We start from the raw sequence: 23,849 nt of genomic DNA on the forward strand, positions 1-23,849 counted from the left end.
CATCCATGGTTCAGAATCAGTTTAGAAGGGTAGTTTTCAACTGGGGACAACATTTGGCATTGTCTGTAGTCATTTTTGGCTTTCATAACTGGAAGGGTGTGTGTGCTAGTGGCATCTAATAGGTGGAGGCCAAAGATGCTACTAAATATCTTGCAATGCACAAGACTCATTCATGTTCCCAAACACAGAAAGCATCCAACCTAAAATGTCAATAGTACCAAGGTTGAGAAATACTGGCCTAGAGAATATAAAGACACATCCTTAGAAAGTCCATAATTAGTGTGAATAAAAGATGCACAAAAATATCATTCATTGGTAATTGAATAAAAAGCCATTATTCCAAAGAACCAAATGCAAAATTAAGTAAAATTTCATAAGTGTTTTACCTCGAGATTGGTAGTTATTTTATGGTATGACCAGAGACATTCTAGTTGAAAAAGCATGTGAGAGAAACTTTGAAGAGTTATCTGCAATTGATAGGATATTTGTAATGAGAATTATCTGGACAGATTATACCTGTACTTGAAAAAGATGATTTAAAAATTTTAACTGATCCTAAAATGTTGATAAGAAGAAAAAGATTTACTGATAGACAACAGAAATTCCTTTTTAAATACTGACTGGGAAGTGAAAATAGGACCTCTTCCATATGTGCCATTTAAACAAGCAAACAAACAATTCAAATCTAGGTAGAGTTCATATGATTTTTATGGTTTTGTCTTTTTTTGTCCTCATATGACTCTCTTACAGATTCTCTTTCCTAGTTTTATATCATCCCTAGAAATCAGATGCTCACAAGCAGAATGTACAATAAATTACTGAGAATTATTTTGGTGGCCGTCAATGCAGGGTTTGGATTAATAATGAACCCAATTAGATCTTCAAAAACCTCCACTGGCAACAATAAACATTTAATTTGCAGGAGAAATAAGGTTAGCTATGTTGAACACCTTTTGCAATCACAATGATAACCAAATTTTCAAACATTGGGGGATTCTGCTATTTTGTCGTAGAACCAGCAGCAGGCTGATTTAATCAAGATAATAAAAGAATCCATGCTTTTCTTTTTTTTAGCTGTCTCATGCATCTCTGATGAGATCCAGTCAGCAGAAATGACAGAGTGTCTCAAGCAGACAAATGGCATGCCTCCCCTTGTGCAAGAATGCACGGTCCCGTGTCGAGATGACTGCACCTTCACTGCTTGGTCCAAGTTTACACCTTGCTCTGCAAATTGTGAAACAACCCGGAGTAGACGGCGACAGCTCACAGGTAGGATGTGCCTTTCACTCCTTAGTTTCATATAAGTGATGAACTACTGAACCTTCCAAGGAGAATGTTAGTTCCAGAAAGACAGGAAATTCTATCAGGTCTCTCCCCTCCCTAAACCCCTCCCCGCCATTACGTACCCTCTGTGCCTATGCCTGGCGAGTAATATATACTCAATTAATATGTGTGAAATGGATGAAAGATGTGAACCATACTATAGCTATGAAGCTCCTCTCTATTACAGCTTTATAATCTTTGTAGTCATAAATGGCAACATGTCCACCAACTACCCTGGAGTAGTTAGTGGCAAAGTTTCTGGTGTTTTGTCAGCCAGAATCTCAACAAAGTTAAAAGCAGTCACTACTGATATATACAAAATAAAACAAAACATCAAAGGCAGATCTAACCTATATCATCGTCTTTTACCATTACCTTATAAGCAATTTGACATTTTAAAATTTTACTAGTGCAGGGCAAAAAGCAAATTATATATGTGGATTCTGCTTTTACGGTATATTATTGTGGGTTCTGTTTACATCCATGAAATTTAACGGAGTGTAAAGCAATGAATAGTTTAATCAAGGTCCTGGAGCAGTTTTTGCCTGTAATAAACAAATAATTGATACAATAGTGTATTGTACAACTTATCTAGATAAACATGCCAGAACTTCTCTTAACTGTACATGTACTTGTATATGCAGAAAACTTAATTCAGGGAGTGAATAAACAAAACAACAAAGCCAAAATAATCATTGGGATAGTAAAATTGGTGTTGACATTGAAGAAATAAGCAGAGATGACCATTTGTTTTTATGAGCAGTTCAAGTTCTAATTCTCTTGGTTGCAAGACCCCTTTGAATGGATTGCTTACTAGATGATGTTTTAAATTTAACTCACTTTAATAGATTTACTTAATTCATGAAAGCCTTCGACAGGATCTCTGCATGCAAGTCAGGAGCTCATTCATAAGTGTAGGTGAAACATGCAATCACAGTAGAAACATTAAATAAAATATGCTATACTTTGTGCTCTGTTTTCTACAAAGATCTGTGGGTCTATAATTTTATACAATGTTGCTTGTGTTTCTAAGATAAAACAAATTTCTTATGGAGAAATAATATAATGCAATAGAATGTGTATGTCAGGAGTAATTTCAAGTTTAGGGGACAACTTAGTGAAACTTGCTTTGCATGTTCATACATAATGTTTTGGAAGCCATCATCATAGCAACTTTCTTATATCTCTGAGATGAAGAGAATTTCCTTTAGAGGGAAAGAAAGCTTTTAGTTAGTGGCTGTTTTTTTTACTTCCTCTTGAAGGTTTTTTGTTTGTTTGTTTGTTTATTTTTATGCAAAGTAACTTTCACACTGGTGGTGACCCTCAAAGACAGGTAAATAGATAACTAATAGCATGGTTCCCCTTGGCAACCAAAGTAGACTTTGATCTTGATTGGGCAAAAACAGTCAAGGAAGAGATGGAATTGAGTACAAACATCCATATTTGTCATGAGTGCTCTTTGAAGCAATGAGAAGATAAGAAAGGCAATAATGAAAAGTGGAAGAGGATAGCGATGGGTTGTGAACCTGAAATTAGCTGCAGTTTTCTTTTGGGACTACGGAATTTGGTCTGGATCTAACTGGAGAAACTAAGAGGCAAGAGTGACACTCAATTCTCATGAAACCAAGAGCAAGCAAAAATTATTTTCAGTGTGTTTGAATAGAGAGGCTGGTCAATCTGTGAGGTGCTGGAGCAGGCCATCAGACAGAGGTGAGTCCGCTGCTGCTTATTAGACCTGAAAGCCAGAGCCAAAGGGAAGAGTAAATGCAACTCAGGGAGGCTGCTGACATAAGGACATGTTCAAAGAAAATTTGCAACCCTGTCAATGTTTGAAGCCTGGAGACTCTTTCTAATTAACACCATTTTAATTCATCCCTTTTCTCCATCTCCACTGCCTACACTCAAGCCTTTATCATGTCTCACCTGAACTACTGCATATCTTCCTAACTTGTTTCCATATTGGCCAGAAGGGTTCTACTTACAGTCAAATCCAGTCACGCCATTCCTTGCTTAAATCTCTTCAAAGGAGTAGAGATCCTTGACATAACATAAGGAGACATGACATGAACTCTCTAGTATTGAATACAAGGCTCTTCATGATCTCAGTCTACTTCCCCTCACCAGCCAGCCACACTTCTCATCTCTCCTCTACTCTACTCCACCATGCGGTCTATTACTAGACATTCTGAACAACCTGTCATTCCACTGATTTTTGTGTCATGCTTTCCCTTTTCTCTGGGTTAGTCATTCTGACTGAAATTCTCTCTTCTTCTCTTACCATTTTCCAACTACCTCATGCTCTTCAGGATTATTGTAAGGTACTACCCCTGCCTTCCCTGACCATCACCTTCTTCAAAGTCTTGGCTGACTGCCCTTACTATGTATTTCCCAAACACTCAGCACATATCTCTACTTTAACACCTATCATCTTGCCTTATAACTGTCCCTCTACCTGTTTCTCCATCTTTTTTTTTGTATGCAGTAACATTGGTTTATAACATTATATAAATTTCAGGTGTACGTCATTATATTTCGGTTTCTGTATAGATTATGTTATGTTCACCACCCAAAGACTAATTAGAATCCATCACTAGACACATGTGCCTAATCACCCCTTTTATCCTCCTCTTTCCCCACTTCCCCTCTGGTAACCACCAATTCAATATCTGTGTCTATGTGACTGTTTGTTATTGTTTTTATCATCTACTTATGAGTGAGATCATACAGTATTTGACTTTGTCTCTCTGACTTATTTCGCTTGGCATAATACCCTCAAGGTCCTTCCATGTTGTCACAAATGGCCAGATTTCATCATTTCTTATGGCTGAGTAGTAGTCCATTGTGTATATATACCACTTCTTCTTTATCCATTCATCTCTTGACAAGCACCTAGGTTGCTTCCAAGTCTTGCCTATTGGGAATAATACTGCAATGAACATAGAGGTGTATATATCTTTATGCATTCGTGTTTTCATGTTCTTTGGATAAATACCCAGCAGTGGAGTAGCTGGATCATATAGTAGTTCTATTCTTAATTTTTTGAGGACTCTCCATACTGTTTTTAATAGTGGCTGCACCCATTTGCACTCCCACCAGCAGTGTATTAGAATTCTCTTTACTCCACATCCTCTCCAACACTTGTTTACTGTCCTCTTAATTATAGCCATTCTGGTGGGAGTGAGGTGATATCTCATGGTAATTTTGATTTGCATTTTCATGATAGTTAATGAAGTTGAGTGTTTTTTCATGCGTCTGTTGGCCATCTGCATATCTTCTTTGGAGAAATATCTATTCAGATCTTTTGCATATTTTTTGATTGATTTGTTAGTTTTTTTGTTGTTGAAATGTATGAGTTCTTTATTTATTTTGGATGTTAACCCCTCATCAGATATGTGGTTGGCAAATATCTTCTCCCAGTTGTTAGGTTGCGTTTTTGTTTTGGTGATGGTTTCCTTTTCTGCACAGAAGCATTTTAGTTTGATGTAGTCTCATTTGTTTATTTTTCCTATTGTTTCCCTTGCCCGGTCAGACATGGTACTTGAAAATGTGCTTCTAAGACCAATGTCGAATAGCATATTGCTTATGTTTTCTTCTAGAAGTTTAATTGTTTCAGGTCTTACATTCAAGTCTTTAATCCATTTTGAGTTAATTTTTGTGTCTTGAGTAAGATAATAGTCTATTTTCATTCTTTTGCATGTGGCTGTCCAGTTTTCTCAACATTTATTGAAGAGACTTTGTTTTCTCCATTGTATGTTCTTGGCTCCCTTGTCAAAAATTAACTGTCCATAGATGTGTGGGTTTATTTCTGGGCTCTCGAGTCTGTTCCATTGATCAGTGTGTCTGTTTTTGTGCCAGTACCATGCGGTTCTGTTACAATAGCTTTGTAGTATATTTTGAAATCAGGGAGTGTCATACCTCCAGCTTTCTTCTTTTTTCTCAGGATTGCTTTGGCTATTCAGGGTCTTTTGTTGTCCCATATAAATTCTTGGATTCTTTGCTCTGTTTCTGTGACAAATGTTGTTGGTACTTTGATATGGATTGCATTGAATCTGTAGATAACTTTAGGGAGTATGGCTATTTTAACTGTGTTAATTCTTCCAATCCAAGAACATGGACTATCTTTCCATTTCTTTGTGTTGTCTTCAATTTCTTTCAACAACATTTTATAGTTTTCAGTGTACAGATCTCTCACCTCTTTGGTTAAGTTTATTCCTAGGTATTTTATTCTTTTTGTTGCAATTGTAAATGGGATTGTATTCTTAATTTCTCTTTCTGCTACTTCGTTGTTAGTGTATAGAAACGCAACTGACTTTTGTGTGTTGATTCTGTATCCTGCAACTTTACCATATTCATTTACTATTTCTAGAAGTTTCTTCATGGATTCTTTAGGGTTTCCTATATATAAAATCATGTGATCCACAAATAGTGACAATTTCAATTCTTCCTTTCCAATTTGGATCCCTTTTATTTCTTTTTCTTGAGTGATTGCTCTAAGACTTTCAATAATATGTTAAATAAGAGTGGTGGAAGTGGACATCCTTGTCTGGTTCCTGTTCTTAGAGGGATAGCTTTGAGTTTTTCTCTATTGACAATGACATTAGCTGTGGGTTTGTCACATATGGCCTTTATTATGTTGAGGGTTTCCTTCCATACCTGTTTTATTCAGAGTTTTTTTTTTATCATAAATGGATGCTATATCTTGTCAAATGCTTTCTCTGCATCTATTGAAATGATGTTGTGATTTTTATTCTTCATTTTGTTAATGTGGTGTATCATGTTGATTGATTTGCAGATGTTGAACCATCCCTGCATCACTGGAATAAATCCCACTTGATCATGGTGTATGATCCTTTTAACATATTCTAGTATTAGATTTGATAGTATTTTTTTTTTCTTTTTTTAATTAAAAAAAAATTTTTTTTTTAAAGATTTTATTTTTTCCTTTTTCTCCCCAAAGCCCCCCGGCACATAGTTGTATATTCTTCATTGTGGGTTCCTCTAGTTGTGGCATGTGGGATGCCACCTCAGCGTGGTTTGATGAGCAGTGCCATATCCATGCCCAGGACTCGAACTAACGAAACACTGGGCCACCTGCAGCGGAGCACGCGAACTTAACCACTTGGCCACGGGGCCAGCCCCATCGATTTGATAGTATGTTTTTGAAGGATTTTTACATCAATGTTCATCAGAGATATTGGCCTATAATTTTCTTTTTGTGTGCTGTGCTTGTCTGGTTTTGGTATCAGGGTAATGTTGGCTTCGTAGAATGAGTTAGGAAGCTTCCCCCTCTTCAATTTCTTTGAGGAGTTTGAGAAGGATAGGCATTAATTATTAATGTTTGGCAGAATTCACCAGGGAAGCCATCTAGTCCTGGACTTTTATTTTGGGGAAATTTTTGGTTACTGTTTTTGTCTCCTTACTGCTGATTAGTCTATTCAAATTCTCTATTTCTTCTTTATTCAGTTTTGGAAGTTTTATGATTCTAAGAATTTATCCGTTTCTTCTAGTTTATCTAGTTTGTTGGCATATAGTTTTCGTAGTATTCTCTTATAATCTTTTGTATTTCTGAGCTGTCTGTTATAATTTCTCCTCTTTCATTTCGGATTTTATTTATTTAGCCTTCTCTTTTTCTTGGTGTGTCTAGCTAAAGGTTTGTCAATTTTGTTTATCTTTTCAAAGAACCAGCTCTTGGTTTCATTGATTTTATTTCTATGGTCTTTTTAGTTTCTATGTCATTTATTTCTGCTCTTATTTTTATTATTCTCTTATTTCTAATGATTTTGGGCTTTGTTCCTCGTTTTCCAGTTCCTTTAGGTGCGCTCTTAGATTATCTATTTGAGATTTTTCTTGTTTGTTGAGATAGGCCTGCATTGCCATAAATTTCCCTCTTAGAACCACTTTCGCTATATCCCATAAATTTTGGCGTGTCGTATTTTCATTTTCATTTGCCTCCATGAGTTTTCTGATTTCTCCTTTGATTTCTTCATTGACCCAATCATTGTTCAATAGCGTTTTATTTAATCTCCACATATTTTTGGCTTCTCTGATTTTCTTCCTGCAGTTGATTTCTATTTTCATACCATTGTGGTCAGAAAAGATGCTTGGTATTATTTCAGTCTGCTTAAATTTCTTGAGACTTGTTTTGTGGCCTAATATGTAATCAATCCTGGAGAATGTTCCATGTGCATTTGAAAAGAATGAGTATTTAATTTATGTATTAATTTGACTAGATTTAACACATTTAGAATATTGATTTTTTTCTACCAGTAGGTACTTTATTTCTCCATTGATTTAGATATTCATTAATTCATTGAAAAAGTATTTATTGAGCCATACTATGTGTGAGGCACTATTCCAGAAAGTGTTATACAGCAGAGAATAAAAGCAAAAAAAGTGAAAAAAAAAAAAAGAAGAAGAAGAAGAAGAAAAGAATGAGAATTCTGTGGCTTTTGGATAGAATGTTCTGTATATATCTACTAATTCCATCTGGTCTAATTTGTCGTTTAAGGCCAGTGTTTCTTTATTGATCTTCTGTTTGGATGATCTATCCATTGGTGTAAGTGGAGTGCTAAAGTCCCTACTATTATTGTGTTACTGTCTTTCTCCTTTTATGCCTGGTAATAATTGCTTTATATTTAGGTGTTCCTGTGTTGGATGCATAGATATTTACAAGTGTTACACCCTCTTGTTGGATTGTTCCCTTTATCATTATGTAGTGCTCTTCTTTGTCTATTGTTACAGTTTTTGTTTTAAAGTCTATGTTTTCTGATATAAGTATTGCTAGCCCAGCTTTCTTTTCATTGCCATTTTCATCTTTTTCCATCCCTTCACTTTCAATTTGTGAGTGTCTTTAGGTCCAAAGTGTTCCTTGTATGTCGCATATATGGGTCTTGTTTTTTATCTAATCAGCCACCCTATGCCTTTTGATTGGAGCATTTAGTCCACTGACATTTAAAGTAATTATTGATAAGAATGTAATTATTACCATTTTGTTACTTTTTATCTGGATGTTTAAGTAGTTCTTCTCTGTTCTTTTCTTCCTCTCTTGCTCTCTTCTCTTGTTATTTGATGGGTTTCCTTACTGTTATGTTTGAGTTCCTTTCTCTTAATTTTTTGTGTATTTATTGTAGGTTTCTGGTTTATGATTACCATGAGGTTCATATATAATAACCTACATATATAGCAATCTATATTAAGTTGATGGTCTCTTTAGTTTGACCTATTTCTAAAAGCTCTACTCTTTTACTCCCCTCCTCCCACAGTTTATATTTTTGATATTATATCTAACCTCTTTGTGTGTGTGTGTGTGTGTATCCATTACCCTCTTATCACTGAAATAGGTAATTTTAGTACTTTTATCTTTTGACATTCATACTAGCTTCATAGGTGGTTGATCTGCTACCTTTATTGTATTTTGCCTTTACTAGTGATTGTATTGCTTTTTTCTTTTTGTATATAATTTTCTTATTCCTATTTGTGGTTTTTTGCTTCCCACTTAAATAAGTCTCTTTAGCATTTCTTGTAAGATTGTGTTTTTTTGGTGATAAACTCCTTTACTTGTTGCTTGTCTGGGTAACTTTTTATCTCTCCTTCCATTCTGAATGATAACCTTGCCAGGTAGAGTATTCTTGGCTGAAGATTTTTTTCCTTGCAGCATTTTATATATTGTGTCATTCTCTTTTATCCTGTAAGGTTTCTACTGAGAAGTCAGCTGATAGCCTTATGAGGTTTCCTTTGTATGTCACTTGTTTCCTTTCTCTTGTGGCTTTTAGGAGTCTCTCTTTATCATTGATTCTTGGCATTTTAATTACAATGTGTCTTGCTGTGGGCCTATTTGGGTTTATCTTGTTTGGTGCTCTCTGTGCTTCCTGTACCCAGATGTCTGTTTCCTTCCTTAGATTAGGAAAGTTTTAAGCTATTATTTCTTCAAATAGATTCTCTGCCCCTTTGTCCCTCTCTTCTTCTTCTGGGACACAGAATATGAATGTTAGTCTGCTTGATATTGTCCCAGAGGTTCCTTAGACTGTCCTCATTCTTTTTAATTCTTTTTTCTTTTTTTTCTTTTTTATTATTTTTTCCTTTTTCTCCCCAAAGCTCCCCAGTACATAGTTGTATATTCTTCGTTGTGGGTCCTTCTAGTTGTGGCATGTGGGACGCTGCCTCAGCGTGGTCTGATGAGCAGTGCCATGTCCGCGCCCAGGATTTGAACCAACGAAACACTGGGCTGCCTGCAGCGGAGCATGTGAACTTAACCACTCGGCCACAGGGCCAGCCCCTAATTCTTTTTTCTTTTATCTGTTCAGCTTGGGTGATTTCCTCTAGTCTTTCATCCAGCTCACTGATCCATTCTTCTGTATTATCTACTCTGCATTGAGTCCCTCCAGTGAGTTTTTCATGCCCAGTATTGTATTCTTCATTTCTGATTGTTTCCTTTTTATATTTTCCAATTCTTTGTTTAAGTTCTCACTGAGTTCGTCCATTCTTCTCCTAAGATCAGTGAGCATTTTTATGACATTTTGTTGGAACTCTTTGTCAGGTAGATTATTTCTGTTTCATTTACTTCTTTTTCTGGGGTTTTGTCCTGTTCCCTTATTGGAACTTATTTCTTTGCTTCCTCATTTTGCCTCTTTCTCTGTTCTTATATCTATGTATTATGTAGGTCAGCTACGTCTTCTGATCTTGGAGAGGTGGCCTTATGTAAGAGATGCCTTTTGAGGCTCAGCAATGTGCTTCCCTCTCATCACCAGTTGCAAATGTTCCAGGTGTGTCCCCTGTATGGGTTACATGTGTCCTTCTGTTGTGGCAGGGTTGTTATTGCTGTAGGTGCCCATGGAAGCTAGTCTGCCCCCCTGGCCAGCTGGTTGTTATGCTCAGGCTGTGTGTGGCTATTATGGACCCTTCAGTCACTTTATCAGGCATAGGGAGCCCCAGCACAGTTGGCTATAAGGTCTAATAGCACATTCCTCTTGTAGTTTTTCTGTTCAGTGAGTAGGCCCCATCATGGCTGGTTGCTAGGCTCAGGGGCTTACAATTGCTATAGGCCTCCAGCCTAGAAGGCTCCTGTCAGCTCTCTCAGGATTGCAGCTGACCCCATGCATGGGAGCAGCCAGTTGTTTCAGGCTTTGGAAGGTGGGGCCAGTCTCCTGTGTGGCTGTTTGAGAAACACAATTCTTCTGCAGCTGACACCCCCACAGTCCACAGGGCCACACACACCATCAACACAGTCCTGCCCTAATGCATGTGCCCTAACCCCCTGAAGCAGACCCAGTTGCTCCACCTCAGTGGCCCCACACACTGCAACAATGCCCTGCACACTCCACCAACTCCTCAAAGATGCCCTTCCCCTCAGAGGTGTACCCACTTGCCTGGCTGCAGAGGATCCAGGCATCCAGCCTATGCAGGCCCACACATTGCCCAAGGGCTTGCTGTTGGGTGGGACCAGTCCCTAGGGTGGGCTGCCTGCCCTGGCTGTGCTGGCTTAAATCGGTGCTCTAGTGGGTGGGATGGACCCTGGGCTGACAGGCCAGGGGAAGATCTCCAATGGTGTCTACTGGCATCCTAGTCAGCATGCCTGTACCAGGTCACAATAACGGCTGCCACCAGTGTCTAAGTTCCTGCTGAGGTCTCACCTCTCACCGAGATGCACCAAGAGCCTATCAGGTGAGTCTTTTTTCACCAAAGGACTGTGCACCTTTCTTTCTGGTGGTTTTAGGTTGCTTTCAGAAACAGGTGAATTTGTGCGTGTGCTCTTTAAGAGCTGGCTCTTTTTCTCTTACATCAGATAGTTTTTCTGGAGGTATTCCCCACTGTTGTTAGTAGCCAGCCAAGCCAGATATTATGACAGTTATCTCAGTTGTGCTGAGTCCAAAAGATGCTTATAGTGGTAACATTCCTCATCTCAGATCTCCCACTCCTCCAGGGAGGCCTGTGTACTTTAAGATTGCTCCTGGCCAGCCGTGAAGTGCCACGGCTTACGAAGTTTGCTTTCTTTCTCTCCAGAAAGGAATTTCTGCCTCTTCCACCACAGTCAGGACTGTCCCTTGTTGCAGGAGTTCTTTTTATGAGTTTTCAGTTGGCTCAGTAATTGTTCCAAGGGTAGTTGTGAATTTGTGGTGTCCATGGGAGGAGGTAAGTTCAGAGTCCATCCACACTTCCATCTTCTCTCAAAGGTTTCCTAATGATATTTTGTACCTGCAAATTGACAATGGAATATATGGAAAATTCTAGGATATTTATTCATTTTGCAACTAGTGCAGTTTGTCTTATGAATTGCCAAAACTTTAATGACTTAACATTTATTTAAAATATATATTTTATGTAAATATTGGAAGAACTGTTGTACATTTTTCCTCAAACTCTACCCCAAGAATTACCCCTGCTAAGTAACTATTTAGCATTTCTTTTCTAAATTATTAACTGCTATGCTTTTAGCTGGCTGATTGATCTTTGTGTATCCTCTGTCTAGGTGACACCAAAACCACTGGTCAGTTTCATGAAATACATGAGTTGTGAAAAAAAATCAAATGAATCATTTAGTATCATTGTGGAGCAAAAAACAGTAGTGAAATGAAATTTTCTACTTCTCAAAACTTATTTTTATTGTTGTGATACTAATGCTTGTATTTTGGTTTCTCGCATATAATTTGGGAGTAAACTTGCAATCTCTAGCATGAATGATAGTGAAAGGCATGGAATTAGACTATTTTAAAATAGTGTGTCTCTCTCTTTAACATGGACACACGTGGAGAAGCATGCAGATACAAATATACTCCGTTCCAGTGACTAGGAGCTGATCTATGGGGCTTAGGTTTATTTTTTCCATTTTTAACACAAGGCTTTAATTCAATATCTGTACCTAAACTATATCATCACAGGTTTTAGATTGAGTAGTAATTAAAGTAGGTGTTTATACAATGCTGAAAATAATCCATTAAGTAGAAGATGTGTCCAGGTTATTCCTATGTATATATTCAAAATAACTGGATAACTAATACACACATATTTAATATTTACTTGTAGTTTTCTGTTTTTATGAGATCAGTCACAAATTTCTCTCTGACTTAAGAGGAAAAAGAGTCTTAGAGTTGTATTAGGGATTTATTTTATTTTTTAGTACTGGCTGGTTCTGAATCCAAAGGTTAATACTGACTTCGACTAGGATGTAATCAAAGTAATGGACCACTGATAATTTGTTTCTCATTTTGAGAACCATTTCTGCTTTAACTAACTTGCTCAAATCCTTCTTCAAACAGTGATGCCACGTAATCAAGAAGGATATCACAAATACAGAAATATAGACCCAGTGTATATTTGTACAGAATATTTGTTCTGCCAGTAACTTTCGGTTGTCTTATAGTTGAATATTTTCTTTCTTTCTTCCTGCTTCTCCCTCTCTTACTCTCGCTCACAGTTTCTCCTTTCCTCTTCCCTCCTGCTCTTTCTTCCTTTTTTAAAACTTCTTTTCTCAATTAGTCAATGAATATTTTTTGTTATCACTTATGTGTACTAGGCCTTGGGAATACTACAAGGAAATAGATAGACATGATCCTAACTTAAGAGCTGACAATCTAATGGGGGATAGAAATCTTTATTACAGACAATTACAACACAACACAGTACCTGCTACAATATCTCTTATGTAGGGTGCTGTATTCATTTCTTATTGCTGCTGTAACAAATTACCACAAATTTGGTGGTCTAAGACAAGACAAATTTATTATCTTACAATTCTGTAGGACTGAAGTCAGAAACAAGTTTCACAGGGCTGAAAACAAGGTGTTGGCAGGACTGCATGCTTTTCTGAAGGCTCTAGGGAAAAATCTGTTTCCTTTCCTGTTCCAGCTTCTAGAGGCTCCCCACATTCCTTTGTTCATGGCTTCCTCCATCTTGAAATTCAGTAGCATCACATCTCTCTGACCATTTTTTCATAGTCATATCCCCTCAGACAGGAAATGTTCTCTGATTTGAAGGACCTATGCGATTAAGTTGGACCCACCAAGATAATTCAGAGCAATCTCCTCATCTCAAGGTCTATAATCTTAGTCACATCTACAAAGTTCACGTTGCCTTCTAAGATAGCATGCTCACAGGTTCCAGGGATTAGGATGTGAACATCCTTGGAGAGCCATTATTCTGCCCAACACAAGCTATGCAAGTAAAGAAAAAGACCACCCCTTCCAGACCTGAGACAAAGACTGTGTTCAGGATTGCTTTCTGGAGGGAGCAATCTATTAGTTGGGACCTGGAGGAAAGATAGGCATTAACTAGGCTGTAGAGGGAGGGTAGTAATGGAGAGAATTTCTGGAGTGAGACATGCAAAGGCCAGAAGCCAAATGAGTAATTTCCAGGAACTGAAAGATGATCAGTATAACTAGCTTGTAACATTCTAGAGGCAGAGTGGTGCAATATGGGCAGGAGGCAGATATTAATGGGCCCAGATCCTATGGAGCCTTGATGACCATGATGAGGAGTGTAGACTTCATTCCATGAACTATGGTGAGTCTCTGAAGAGTTTTAAGTAGATGAATGATGTGATCGTATTTCCATCTTTGTAAGATGGTTCTGGCTTCATGGTGGGGGATAGATTGAAGGGGGTGAGGTACAGTGGCAATAAGGTCTTGGAAGAAGCTGTTACAGTGGGAGATTTGAAGGTGGGTTAAATATGGGTAGTATCAGTCAGAATGGAAACAATGGACTGATTCAAGAGATATTTAGACATTTGAAATGATAGATCTTGGCCATTAAACAGATATAGGTAGTGCAACAAAATGATTAAAGTGTGAATTCCAGTTTTTTATTTGGTCATGTTGGTAGAATTGGGAAATGTAGAAAGAGAAAGAAAAGCTGTGATGTGCAAAGGATGAGTGTGAGTTTTGCCAGGTTGAGTTTGATTGGTCCTTTAGGTGTACATTTCCAGTCTGTGGCTCAGGAGTTTAACCAAGAAATCTGGGCTGAATGAAGATAATAATTAGGGATTTAAGAGATCTAGATGATTATTTAAACTCCGTGTGAGTAAAGATGTAGAATCAGAAAAGAAGCGAACCAAGGGCAGTACCCTGAGGAAGGCCATCAGTTAAGAGAGGTACAGAGGGAGAATTCAACAAACAAATAAGATATGATCAGAGGGATGATGGAAGTATGGGATGGGGGAGGTGAGGGACAAAAAGGTTTGATAAGATGGAACTTGGAAAGAATATTTCAGGAATGATGGTGTAGTCAACATTCTGAACTATCATTGAGCAATTAAGTCTGAAAGATAAGGAATAAAAGATATTCCAGGTCTTTGTTTTATTTTGACAAGAGTAAGTAGTTTTAAGGAATAGATAGACTCAGAATCCAGGGGTAAGTGTGCTGAGAAGAGAATTGAAATTGAAGAGATGGAAGCAACAGTACTCTGAAAGCTTGGGAAGCACCGGAGACTTGGGCAGGTTAAAGGCTGATAGGAAGGAGCCAGTCACTACCCATTGATATATCTCTCAACCAGTAGATTCTCACAGCTGTGACAGAGGCAGTGCTTCTAAAGATTTTTCTCAGTAAGTGCCCCTAACGGTAGAGGTAGGTGAATATATCCTCCCAGAGAGACAGTGGTGTGGCTGAAGCTCCTGCAGGATCATTTCAGATCCTGTAGGAATTCTTCTTATTTCTTGTGGCCATAAGCGTCCTGGCAGACCTTAGAGTCAATTCTCTAGGCAACAACTATAAAATTGCTGTACGTAATGTAAACTATCTGACAATGAGAAAGTAGCCCATGCATCAGCTTGTATCAAGCATTTCTATAACAGCCATAAATACTAGAATAGACCAAAAATCTGCCTGCTTTTTTATAACTAGCTAATGAGGAAATAGAAAATGGAATTAGATATAGGAAAATGTTTAGGAATCTAGAGGAAGTGTGTTGGCAACAAAGTTGAATCAAGTTATTACAGGCTGACTTGGAGCCCATTAAACACGATTATCAAATACTCAAAGCTGTGAAAAATATGTGTTCTCATTACTCAAAGATGGGGTCACAGCTAAAAGGTCCGTCAGAATCAATTGGTAAGGTAAGTCATGTTCTGGGGTACTTAAGTTAAAAAGGTCTCTCAAAGTGGAAGCCATATCTTTTTCTCAGATTAAATTATCCAATAAGATTTTAACGTTTATTTCAATTTATTGTTTGTGTCAGAATTTGTGAGCTGCATGATGGGGACAATTAAATTATGTTCTACTTTGTCTACCACACCCCAGATTACACCCAGCCACACTCCAGGGCCATTGTATGAGAGGATATCACTTTGTTCTTTGAATAAACTGTTTTTTAAGATGTACTTTAAAAGGGAGAATGTTAATATTTACACCATTTCTTTGCTTAAGCTGGCAACTTTTAATTTCAAGGAAAATGGAGACAAGGTAATCAGTTTTTATCAATTTATAAGGAAAATAATATTAAATAAGTTAATAATAATTTTCTAGCTGCTGAACCACTATAGAAAACATCTTTTAAGTATTTTTTGCCACTTTCCAACATGAAACCTTTTTTTTTTTAATTAATATGAATTTCACAGTTTCTTTGGGAGTTTCTTCTATTGTCCAAGGATTTACTTTAATGGCAAAAGAGTGAAAAAAAGAAAGGCTTTATTTCATTTAAGATTAAATATTCTAAGAGCTTGTAAATACAATAATGTGAGTGACTTAACAAAACAATAGAGATGAAATTAACACAGCAATGTCATTTGTTGGCACAGGGAAAAGCAGGAAAAAGGAGAAATGCCAGGACGCTGACCTGTACCCTCTAGTGGAAACGGAACTGTGTCCTTGTGATACATTTGTATCTCAACCTTATGGAAACTGGTCAGATTGCATTCTTCCAGAAGGCAGAAGAGAGTCTCAGCGAGGACTGCGAGTACAGGGAGACAGCAAAGAATGTGGAGAAGGCGTGCGCTTTCGAGCAATAGCCTGCTCTGATAAAAATGGAAGACCTGTTGACCCCTCCTACTGCAGCAGCTCTGGTAAGGAGATGGGTGAGGAGTAGGAGATGAGAACATTGACATACAGTCCGGGAGATTTGTCCAAGGTCTAGAATTAGTAACTTTGTTCTTTAATAATTGTTTTAGTTCTGTCAATAACACACTGGCTTTCATAAAATATAGGTGTATGAAATGCACATATCCATTCTCACTGATTACCAGGAACGTGATTATTTTGGATCCTTGACTCACCTCACTCTATACTTTACCTTTGGCCACTTGTTTATCGTGAGTGAGTACAGTTGCTCTACTTCACTGAAAAAGCCAAAGCCCAGTACAAATGAGTACATTTAATAGTGGTTTTGGTGCTCTGATCATATACACAGAACACATCATGCCTTGAACTTCTAAGCTAGTTGACAAAATACCAATGAAAGTTGATTTAAAAAGCTTTACAATGTAATGTGTAAGTATACCTAAATTAATAGAACAACTGTAGAAAAGAAATTAAGCAATCTGGGATAATTCTGTGAGATGTTAATCAGGGAGAAGGCTGTCTTTGTTTTGAACCTTGGGAGAATTTGAAAGATATGGGGGAATGGAGAAAAGAATGAAGATTAAATACAGCTTGGATAGGGCCAGCCCTGGTGGCTTAGTGATTAAGTTCGGTGTGCTCCACATTGGCAACCCATGTTCAGTTCCCAGGCACGGACCTATACCACTCATCTGTCAGCTGTCATGCTGTGGCAGCAGCTCACATACAAAAAGAGGAAGATCACAGTGATTGTGAGCTTAGGAAGAATCTTCCTCAGCAAAAAAATAAAATAAAATAAAATGATAAAATAATATTATTAAAAATAAATACAGTTGGGATAAATGTTGATGGAAGAGGCTGACACTAATGATTACAATGGAGCTTATGAATCTCCTACTCTATTTTATGGTTATTTACTACATTTTTTTTTTTTAAGACTAAACAAGTTAGGAATTTTACAGATGTGATATCCAAAAAATCATTGCCAAGACCAATATTGGGAAGTTTCTTTTCTATGTTTTTTTCTAAGAGTTTTATGGTATTAGGTCTTATGCTTAAGTCTTCGATCCATTTTGAGTTAAAGTTTGTAAGTAGTGTAAGATAAGGGTCTAATTTTGTTGTTCTGCATGAGTTTATCCAGTTTTCTCAACACCATTTTTTGAAGACACTGTTTCCCCATTGGGTGTTCTTGCCTCCCTTATTGAATATTTATTGACTGAATATGCAAGAGTTTGGTTCTGGGCTGTCTATTCTGTTCCGTTGGTCAATGTGTCTATTTTTGTGTCATTACCATACTATTTTAGTTATTATAGCTTTGTAATGTAGTTTGAAATCAGGAAGTGTGATACCTCCAGGTTGTTGTTCTTGCTCAGGATTGCTTTGGCTATTTAGGCTCCTTTGTGGTGCCATACAAATTTTAGGATTGCTTTTCCTATTTCTGTGAAAAATGCCATTGGAATTTTGATAGGTATTGCATTGAGTCTATAGATGGCTTTGGGTAGTATAGACATTTTAACAATATTAATTCTTCCGATCCATGATCATGGGATGTCTTTACATTTGTTTGTTGAAAGAAATTGAAGAAGACACAAAGTCTTATAGTTTTCATCGTGCAGAACTTCATTTCCTTGGTTAAATTTATTCATAGATATTTTACTGCTTTTGATGTTATTGTGAATGAAATAGTTTTATTCTGTTTCAGCTATTTCATTATTAGTGTATAGTAACACAACTGATTTCTTTATGTTGATTTTTTGTATCCTGAAACTTTACTGTATTTTCTGATTAGTTCCAACAGTTTTTTGGTTGAATCTTTGTGATTGTCTGTATACAAAATCATATCATCTGCAAATAATGACAGTCTTGCTTCTTCCTTTCTGATTTAGATGACTTTCATTTCTTTTTCTTGTCTAATTGCAGCTATAACTTCCAGTACTATATTGAATAAGAGTGGTGAGAGTGGGCAACCTTATCTTGTTCCTGATCTTAGAGGAAAAACTTTAAGTTTTTCAGCGTTAAGTGTAATGTTATAGATGACCTTTGTTATGTTGAGGTATGTTCCTTCTATACCCAATCTGTTGAGGGTTTTTGTTATGAGAGGATGTTGCATTTTGTCAAATGCTTTTTCTATATCTATTGCAATGATCATTTGATTTTTATCTTTCATTCTATTAATGCGACGTATTACATTTATTGATTTGCATATATCGTATCATCCTTGACCCCAGGGATAAATCCCACTTGGTCATGGTGTATAATCCTCTGAATATGTTCTTCAATTTGATTTGGTAAAATTTGTTTGAGAATCTTTTCATCTATATCCATAAGTGATGTTGGTCTATAGTTTTATTTTTTGTCGTGTCCATATCTGGCTTGGGATCAGGGTAATGCTGGCCCTGTAGAATGAGTTTGGAAGTGTTCCTTCCTCTTCTATTTTTTGGAAGATTTTGAGACAGATTGGCATTAAAATCTTCTTTAAATGTTTGGTAGAATTTTCCAGTGAAGCCATCTGGCCCTAGGATATTCTTTTTGGGGAAGTTTTTGATTACTGATTGAATCCTTTTACTTATTGGTCTGTTCAGGTTTTCTATTTTTTTATGATTCAGTCTTGGTAGGTTGAGTGTTTCTAGAAATTTATTCATTTCTTCTTGGTTAGCTAATTTGTTGGTGTACAATTATTCACAGTCTCTTCTGATCCTATGTGTTTCTATAGTAGCAGTTGTACTGTCTCCTCTTTCATTTCTAATTTTGAGTCGTCTCTTCTTAGTTTAGCAAAAGGTTTGTCGATTTTGTTTATCTTTTCAAAAAACGAGCTCTTAATTTTGTTGATCCTTTCTTTTCTTTTTTTTGGTCTCTATGTCATTTATTTCCACTCTGATCTTTATATCCCTCCTCCTGCTCACTTTGAGCTTAATTTATTCTTCTTTTTCTAGTTGCTTGAGGTGTTGTTGTTTATTTGAGATCTTTCTAGTTTCTTAATAGATCCATTTATTGCTATACATTTTCCTTTCAGAACTACTTTTGCAGTATTCCATAGGTTTTGATGTGTTGTTTTTCCATTTTCATTTGTTTTGAGATAATTTTTTTTTTATTTCCCTTTTGATTTATTCTTTGGCTCATTGGTTGCTTTTAGTTTCCACATATTTTTAGATTTTCTAGTCTTTTATTGTTGGTGATTTCTAATTTCATACAATTATGGTCATAAAAGATAGTTGGTATGATTTGATTCTTTTTAAATTTACTAAGACTTGTTTTGTGTCCTATCATATGATCTATCTTGGAGAATTTTCCGTGTGGACTTGAGAAGAATGTATATTCTGCTACTGTTTGATGGAATGTTCTATATATATCTGTTAAGTCCATTTTGTCTAAAGTATGATTCAATTCCAACTTTTGATTTTCTCTCTGGATGATGTATTCATTGCTGACAGTGGGGTCTCACAGTCCCCTACATTATTGTTCTGTTGTCTATTTCTCCCTTTGGATCTTTTATTATTGATATATTTAGGTGCTTTGATGTTGCATACATGTATCTTTAAGATTGTTATATCTTCTTGATGTATTGACTCCTTTATCATAATATAATAACCTTCTTTGTCTCTTCTTACCATTTTTGGCTTGAAGTCTATTTTGTCTGCTATAAGTATGGCTATCCTCACTGTCTATTGATTTCCATTTGCATGAAATACCTTCTTCCATCTCTTCACTTTGAAGCCTATGTGTGTCTTTAAAGCTGAAGTGAGTCTCCTGTAAGCAGCACATACTTGAGTGTTGTTTTTTGTTTCTTTTTCCCTCTGTTTCTGCCTACCTTTGTAAATTAGTGATTTTCCATGGTGGTATGCTCCATCCTCCTCTTTTTGTTACGTTTTGGGAATCTACTCTGGATTTTTTGCTTTGTGGTTACCATGAGGCTTACATACAACATCTCACAGATAAAACAGTTCGTTTTATACTGATAGCAGCACATCTCATAGATGAAACAGTTCATTTTATGCTGACAGCAACTAATCTCTATTCACCTATAAAAGATCTACCCTTTTACTCCTCTATTTTATATTTTTCATGTCACAATTTTCCTCTTTTATACTGTCTATTCCTTATCAAATTATAGTAGCTATGGCTATTATTAATACTCTTTTCCTTTAACCTTTATACCATAGTTAAGTTGTTAACACACCATTCTAATAGAGTTACATTTTTAAAATTCTGTTTTCCACCTTTCCCAGAGTGTTGTGTACTTTCACATGTTTTCATGTCTCTGACCAGCTTCTTTTTGTTTCAGTTTGAAGAACTTCTATTAGCATTTCTCACAAAGCAAGTCTAGTGGTGATGAACTCGCTCAGCTTTTCTTTGTCTGAGAAAACTTTTATTTCTTCTTCATATCTGAAGGATAACTTTGATGGATAAAGTATTCTTGGCTGGCAATTTTTATCTTTCAACACTCTGAATATATCATTCTACTCTCTACTGGCCTTTAGAGTTTCTGCTGATAAAACTGCTAATGGCCTAACAGAGGTTCCTTCATAGGTTACTTTCTTTTTTCCCCGGGCCGCCTTTAAGATTCTTTTTTATCATTGATTTTTGACAGTTTCACTATAATGTGTCTTGGAGAAGGTCTTTTTGCATTGAGATGATAGGGTGTTCTATCAGCTTTGTGGACATGTATATTCAAGTCTTTCCCCAGGTTTGGGAAGTTTTTTGCTACTGTTTCTTTAAATAAACTCTGCTTTCTTCTCCCTCTCTCTCCTTCTGTTATACCAGTCATTCTTATATTTGACTTTTTTATTGAATCCTATAGCTCTTGTAGCGTTTCTTCACTTTTTAAAAATCTTAGTTCTCTCCTCTTCTGAGTTATTTCTATATTCCAATACTCTAATTCATTTATTCTTTCTTTCATCTGGTCTGCCCTGTTCCCAGTACTCTCTCTTACATTCTTTATCTCATTCACTGAATTCTTCAGTTCCAGAAATTGTTTGACTCTTTTTTTAAATATCAATCTCTTTGTGAAAGGACTCCTTTGTTCATTAATTGTATTCCTGAGTTCATTTAACTATCTTTCTGAGTTTTGTTATAGCTCATTGAATTTCTGCATAACAGATATTTTGAATTCTTTACCAGTTAGCTCTCAATATTCTGTCCCTTTAAGTTCAGTTGCCAAAGAATTATCATTTTCTTTTTGTGATACCTTATTTCTTTGTTTTTTTCATAATGTTTGTTAGTTTGCTCTTCATTTGGAGTAGCAGGTTCTTCTTTAATTAAGATTTTAGGTCTTTGGTCTTACAATTCATTGGTCTGGCTACTAGAAACCTTTCTTTTGTATTCCAGAAGCTGGCACTATAGCTAGTTTGTGGTTTCTCCCTTGTCCTATTAGCTGAGCATCCTCTGTGTCTACAGGAGCTTGCTCTCATGGATGCATTCAAAAACATGCACAAGGGTCAGCCCTGTGGTGCAGCGGTTAAGTGCACATGTTCCGCTTCGGCAGCCCAGGGTTCACCAGTTCAGATCCCGGGTGCAGACATAGCACCGCTTGGCAAGCCATGCTGTGGTAGGCATCCCACGTATAAAGCAGAGGAAAATGGGCATGGATGTTAGCTCAGGGCCAGTCTTCCTCAGCAAAAAGAGGAGGATTGGCAGCAGATGTTAGCTCAGGGCTGATCTTCCTAAAAACGAAAAAATTTTAAAAATTAAAAATAAAAATAAAGAAGCATGCACAAGGTTGCACTCAGGAGTATGCACAAGAAACCCACAGTGGAGTTGGCAGAGGGTGGAGTTCAGGCTCAGCACTCTGGACTTTGGCGGTGTCCACGGGCCTGATGGTAGGATACTTGAGTAGGGTACTCCCAGATGTTTGTGAGGGGTCTTCCTGCTTTTGTCCTGAAGCAAATAGCAGGACATTTGTTATTTTAATGCCTTTTGATATTCTTATCTACTTCCTTCCCTTTCTCTCCCTCCCCCCAGTCATGGAGGTCCCTTCTCAGAAATCGAGGTGCTGCTGGAAAGAATGGCTTTCTCCAAGTGCAACTTAAATAGCTGGGCAGTAACTCACCACTTTCAGTTTCTACTGCCTCTGTGAGAGAGGTTACTGCTTTCCACTTCCTCTGTGGGAGAGGTAGCCACTGCCACCACCAGAATTCCAGCCCCTTGTAGTGTCATCGTGGAGAGAGAGGACACCTTGACAAGTTCTTCCCTCTCCTCTACATCCAAAGTCTTCTCTGTCCTGCTCCAAAGGCATGCTGGAATCTCCCCTCAGGCAAACTAGACTTCCACAACTTTTCTCTCACCCATGGGTATCTGCCTGGTTTTGCACTCTCCAGGTTATTTTTGTCCCAATTGTGGTGATTTGGGGTGGGGCATGTTCACCAGCCCTCTTGGATCCACAGTCCCCATAGAGGTCTCATTTATTTTCAAAAGCATAGATTGACTAAAAACCTCCTTGGTTTTGTGGCATAATGAGCCTTTGCTCATTAGCACCTTTGTTTGGTTATGGACATCTAGTTAATTGTTATAAAATGAGACAGAAGAGAGGAATCATTTACACCACTGTAAAGCTGACATCACTTACATATTGGGTCTTCATTTGTTTGATCAAAACCTGTATATTGAACACCTGTGCTGTACCTGGTGATCTTCTATGATTTGAGAGTACAGTTAGGGGGAAATCAGAGACTCATGCAGTTTATTGCCTAGTGGGAGACAGAAATAAAATGAATAAAAGTATTTCAAGTCTTCCTTAGCTCTCAGGATGCTGAATAGAAAATCTTTAGATGAACTTTAGGGAAGTCCTCACTGAAGTGACATAAACTTCATATGTGAAGGGTGAGAAGGAGGCGACCTCGTCAAAAGTACATACAAGGTCATTGTGGTTAGTGGGACAAGCATGTCCTGAGATGCTAAGACAGGAAAGAAGTTGTTGCAAAAAACAAAGGAAGCCCTATCGACTGAAGGTAGGGAGTAAGAAGAGAATTCTGTAAAGTGAGGTTGAGGAAGTAGGCAGACTCTTATTTGACAAGGCAAGGTGTGTGGATCTAATTTAAGTGAAATCATCAGCTGGGAAGAAGAGGAGGTAATGTAATCCAATTTAGGTTTTCAATAAATCACCTTTTTATTGAGATATAATTGACATATAACTAATGTTATATATAATTATTGGTTTCAAGTATGCAACATAATGATTTGATATTTATAATATTGCAAAATGATCACCACAATAGATTTAGTTAACATCCATCACCACACATTAGTTACAAACTCTTTTTTCTTCTGAAGAAGGTTTTAAAATTTACTCTCTTAGCAACTTTCATATACACAGTAAACTTTTAATCTATAGTCACCATGCTATACATCACTTCCCCATGACTTACTTATTTTATACCTGAAAGTTAGCACCTTTTAACTCCTTTCACCTGTTCTGCCCACTCCCCACCCCTGCCTCTGGCAACCACAAATCTTTTCTGTGGTTATACGAGGTTTTTTTTCAGATTTCACATATAAGTGAAATCAGTATTTCACATGCAGTATTTGTCTTTCTCTTTCTGATTTATTTCACT

General features: G+C 37.0%; 1 protein-coding gene across 3 annotated transcripts in view; it reads left to right on the plus strand.

Moving 5' to 3' along the window:
* THSD7B (thrombospondin type 1 domain containing 7B) overlaps positions 1-23,849 on the plus strand; it is a 795,232-nt gene that overhangs the window by 557,886 nt on the left and 213,497 nt on the right. For all 3 annotated transcript variants that reach the window (XM_070579625.1, XM_070579626.1, XM_070579627.1), the window contains exons 13-14: positions 1,075-1,269; positions 16,047-16,310. In XM_070579625.1, the coding sequence (XP_070435726.1) occupies positions 1,075-1,269; positions 16,047-16,310 (459 nt within the window). The remainder of the gene's footprint in view (positions 1-1,074; positions 1,270-16,046; positions 16,311-23,849) is intronic.

This window comes from Equus przewalskii, chromosome 17 (genome assembly GCF_037783145.1).
Source record: "Equus przewalskii isolate Varuska chromosome 17, EquPr2, whole genome shotgun sequence".
Classification (NCBI taxonomy): Eukaryota; Metazoa; Chordata; class Mammalia; order Perissodactyla; family Equidae; genus Equus; species Equus przewalskii.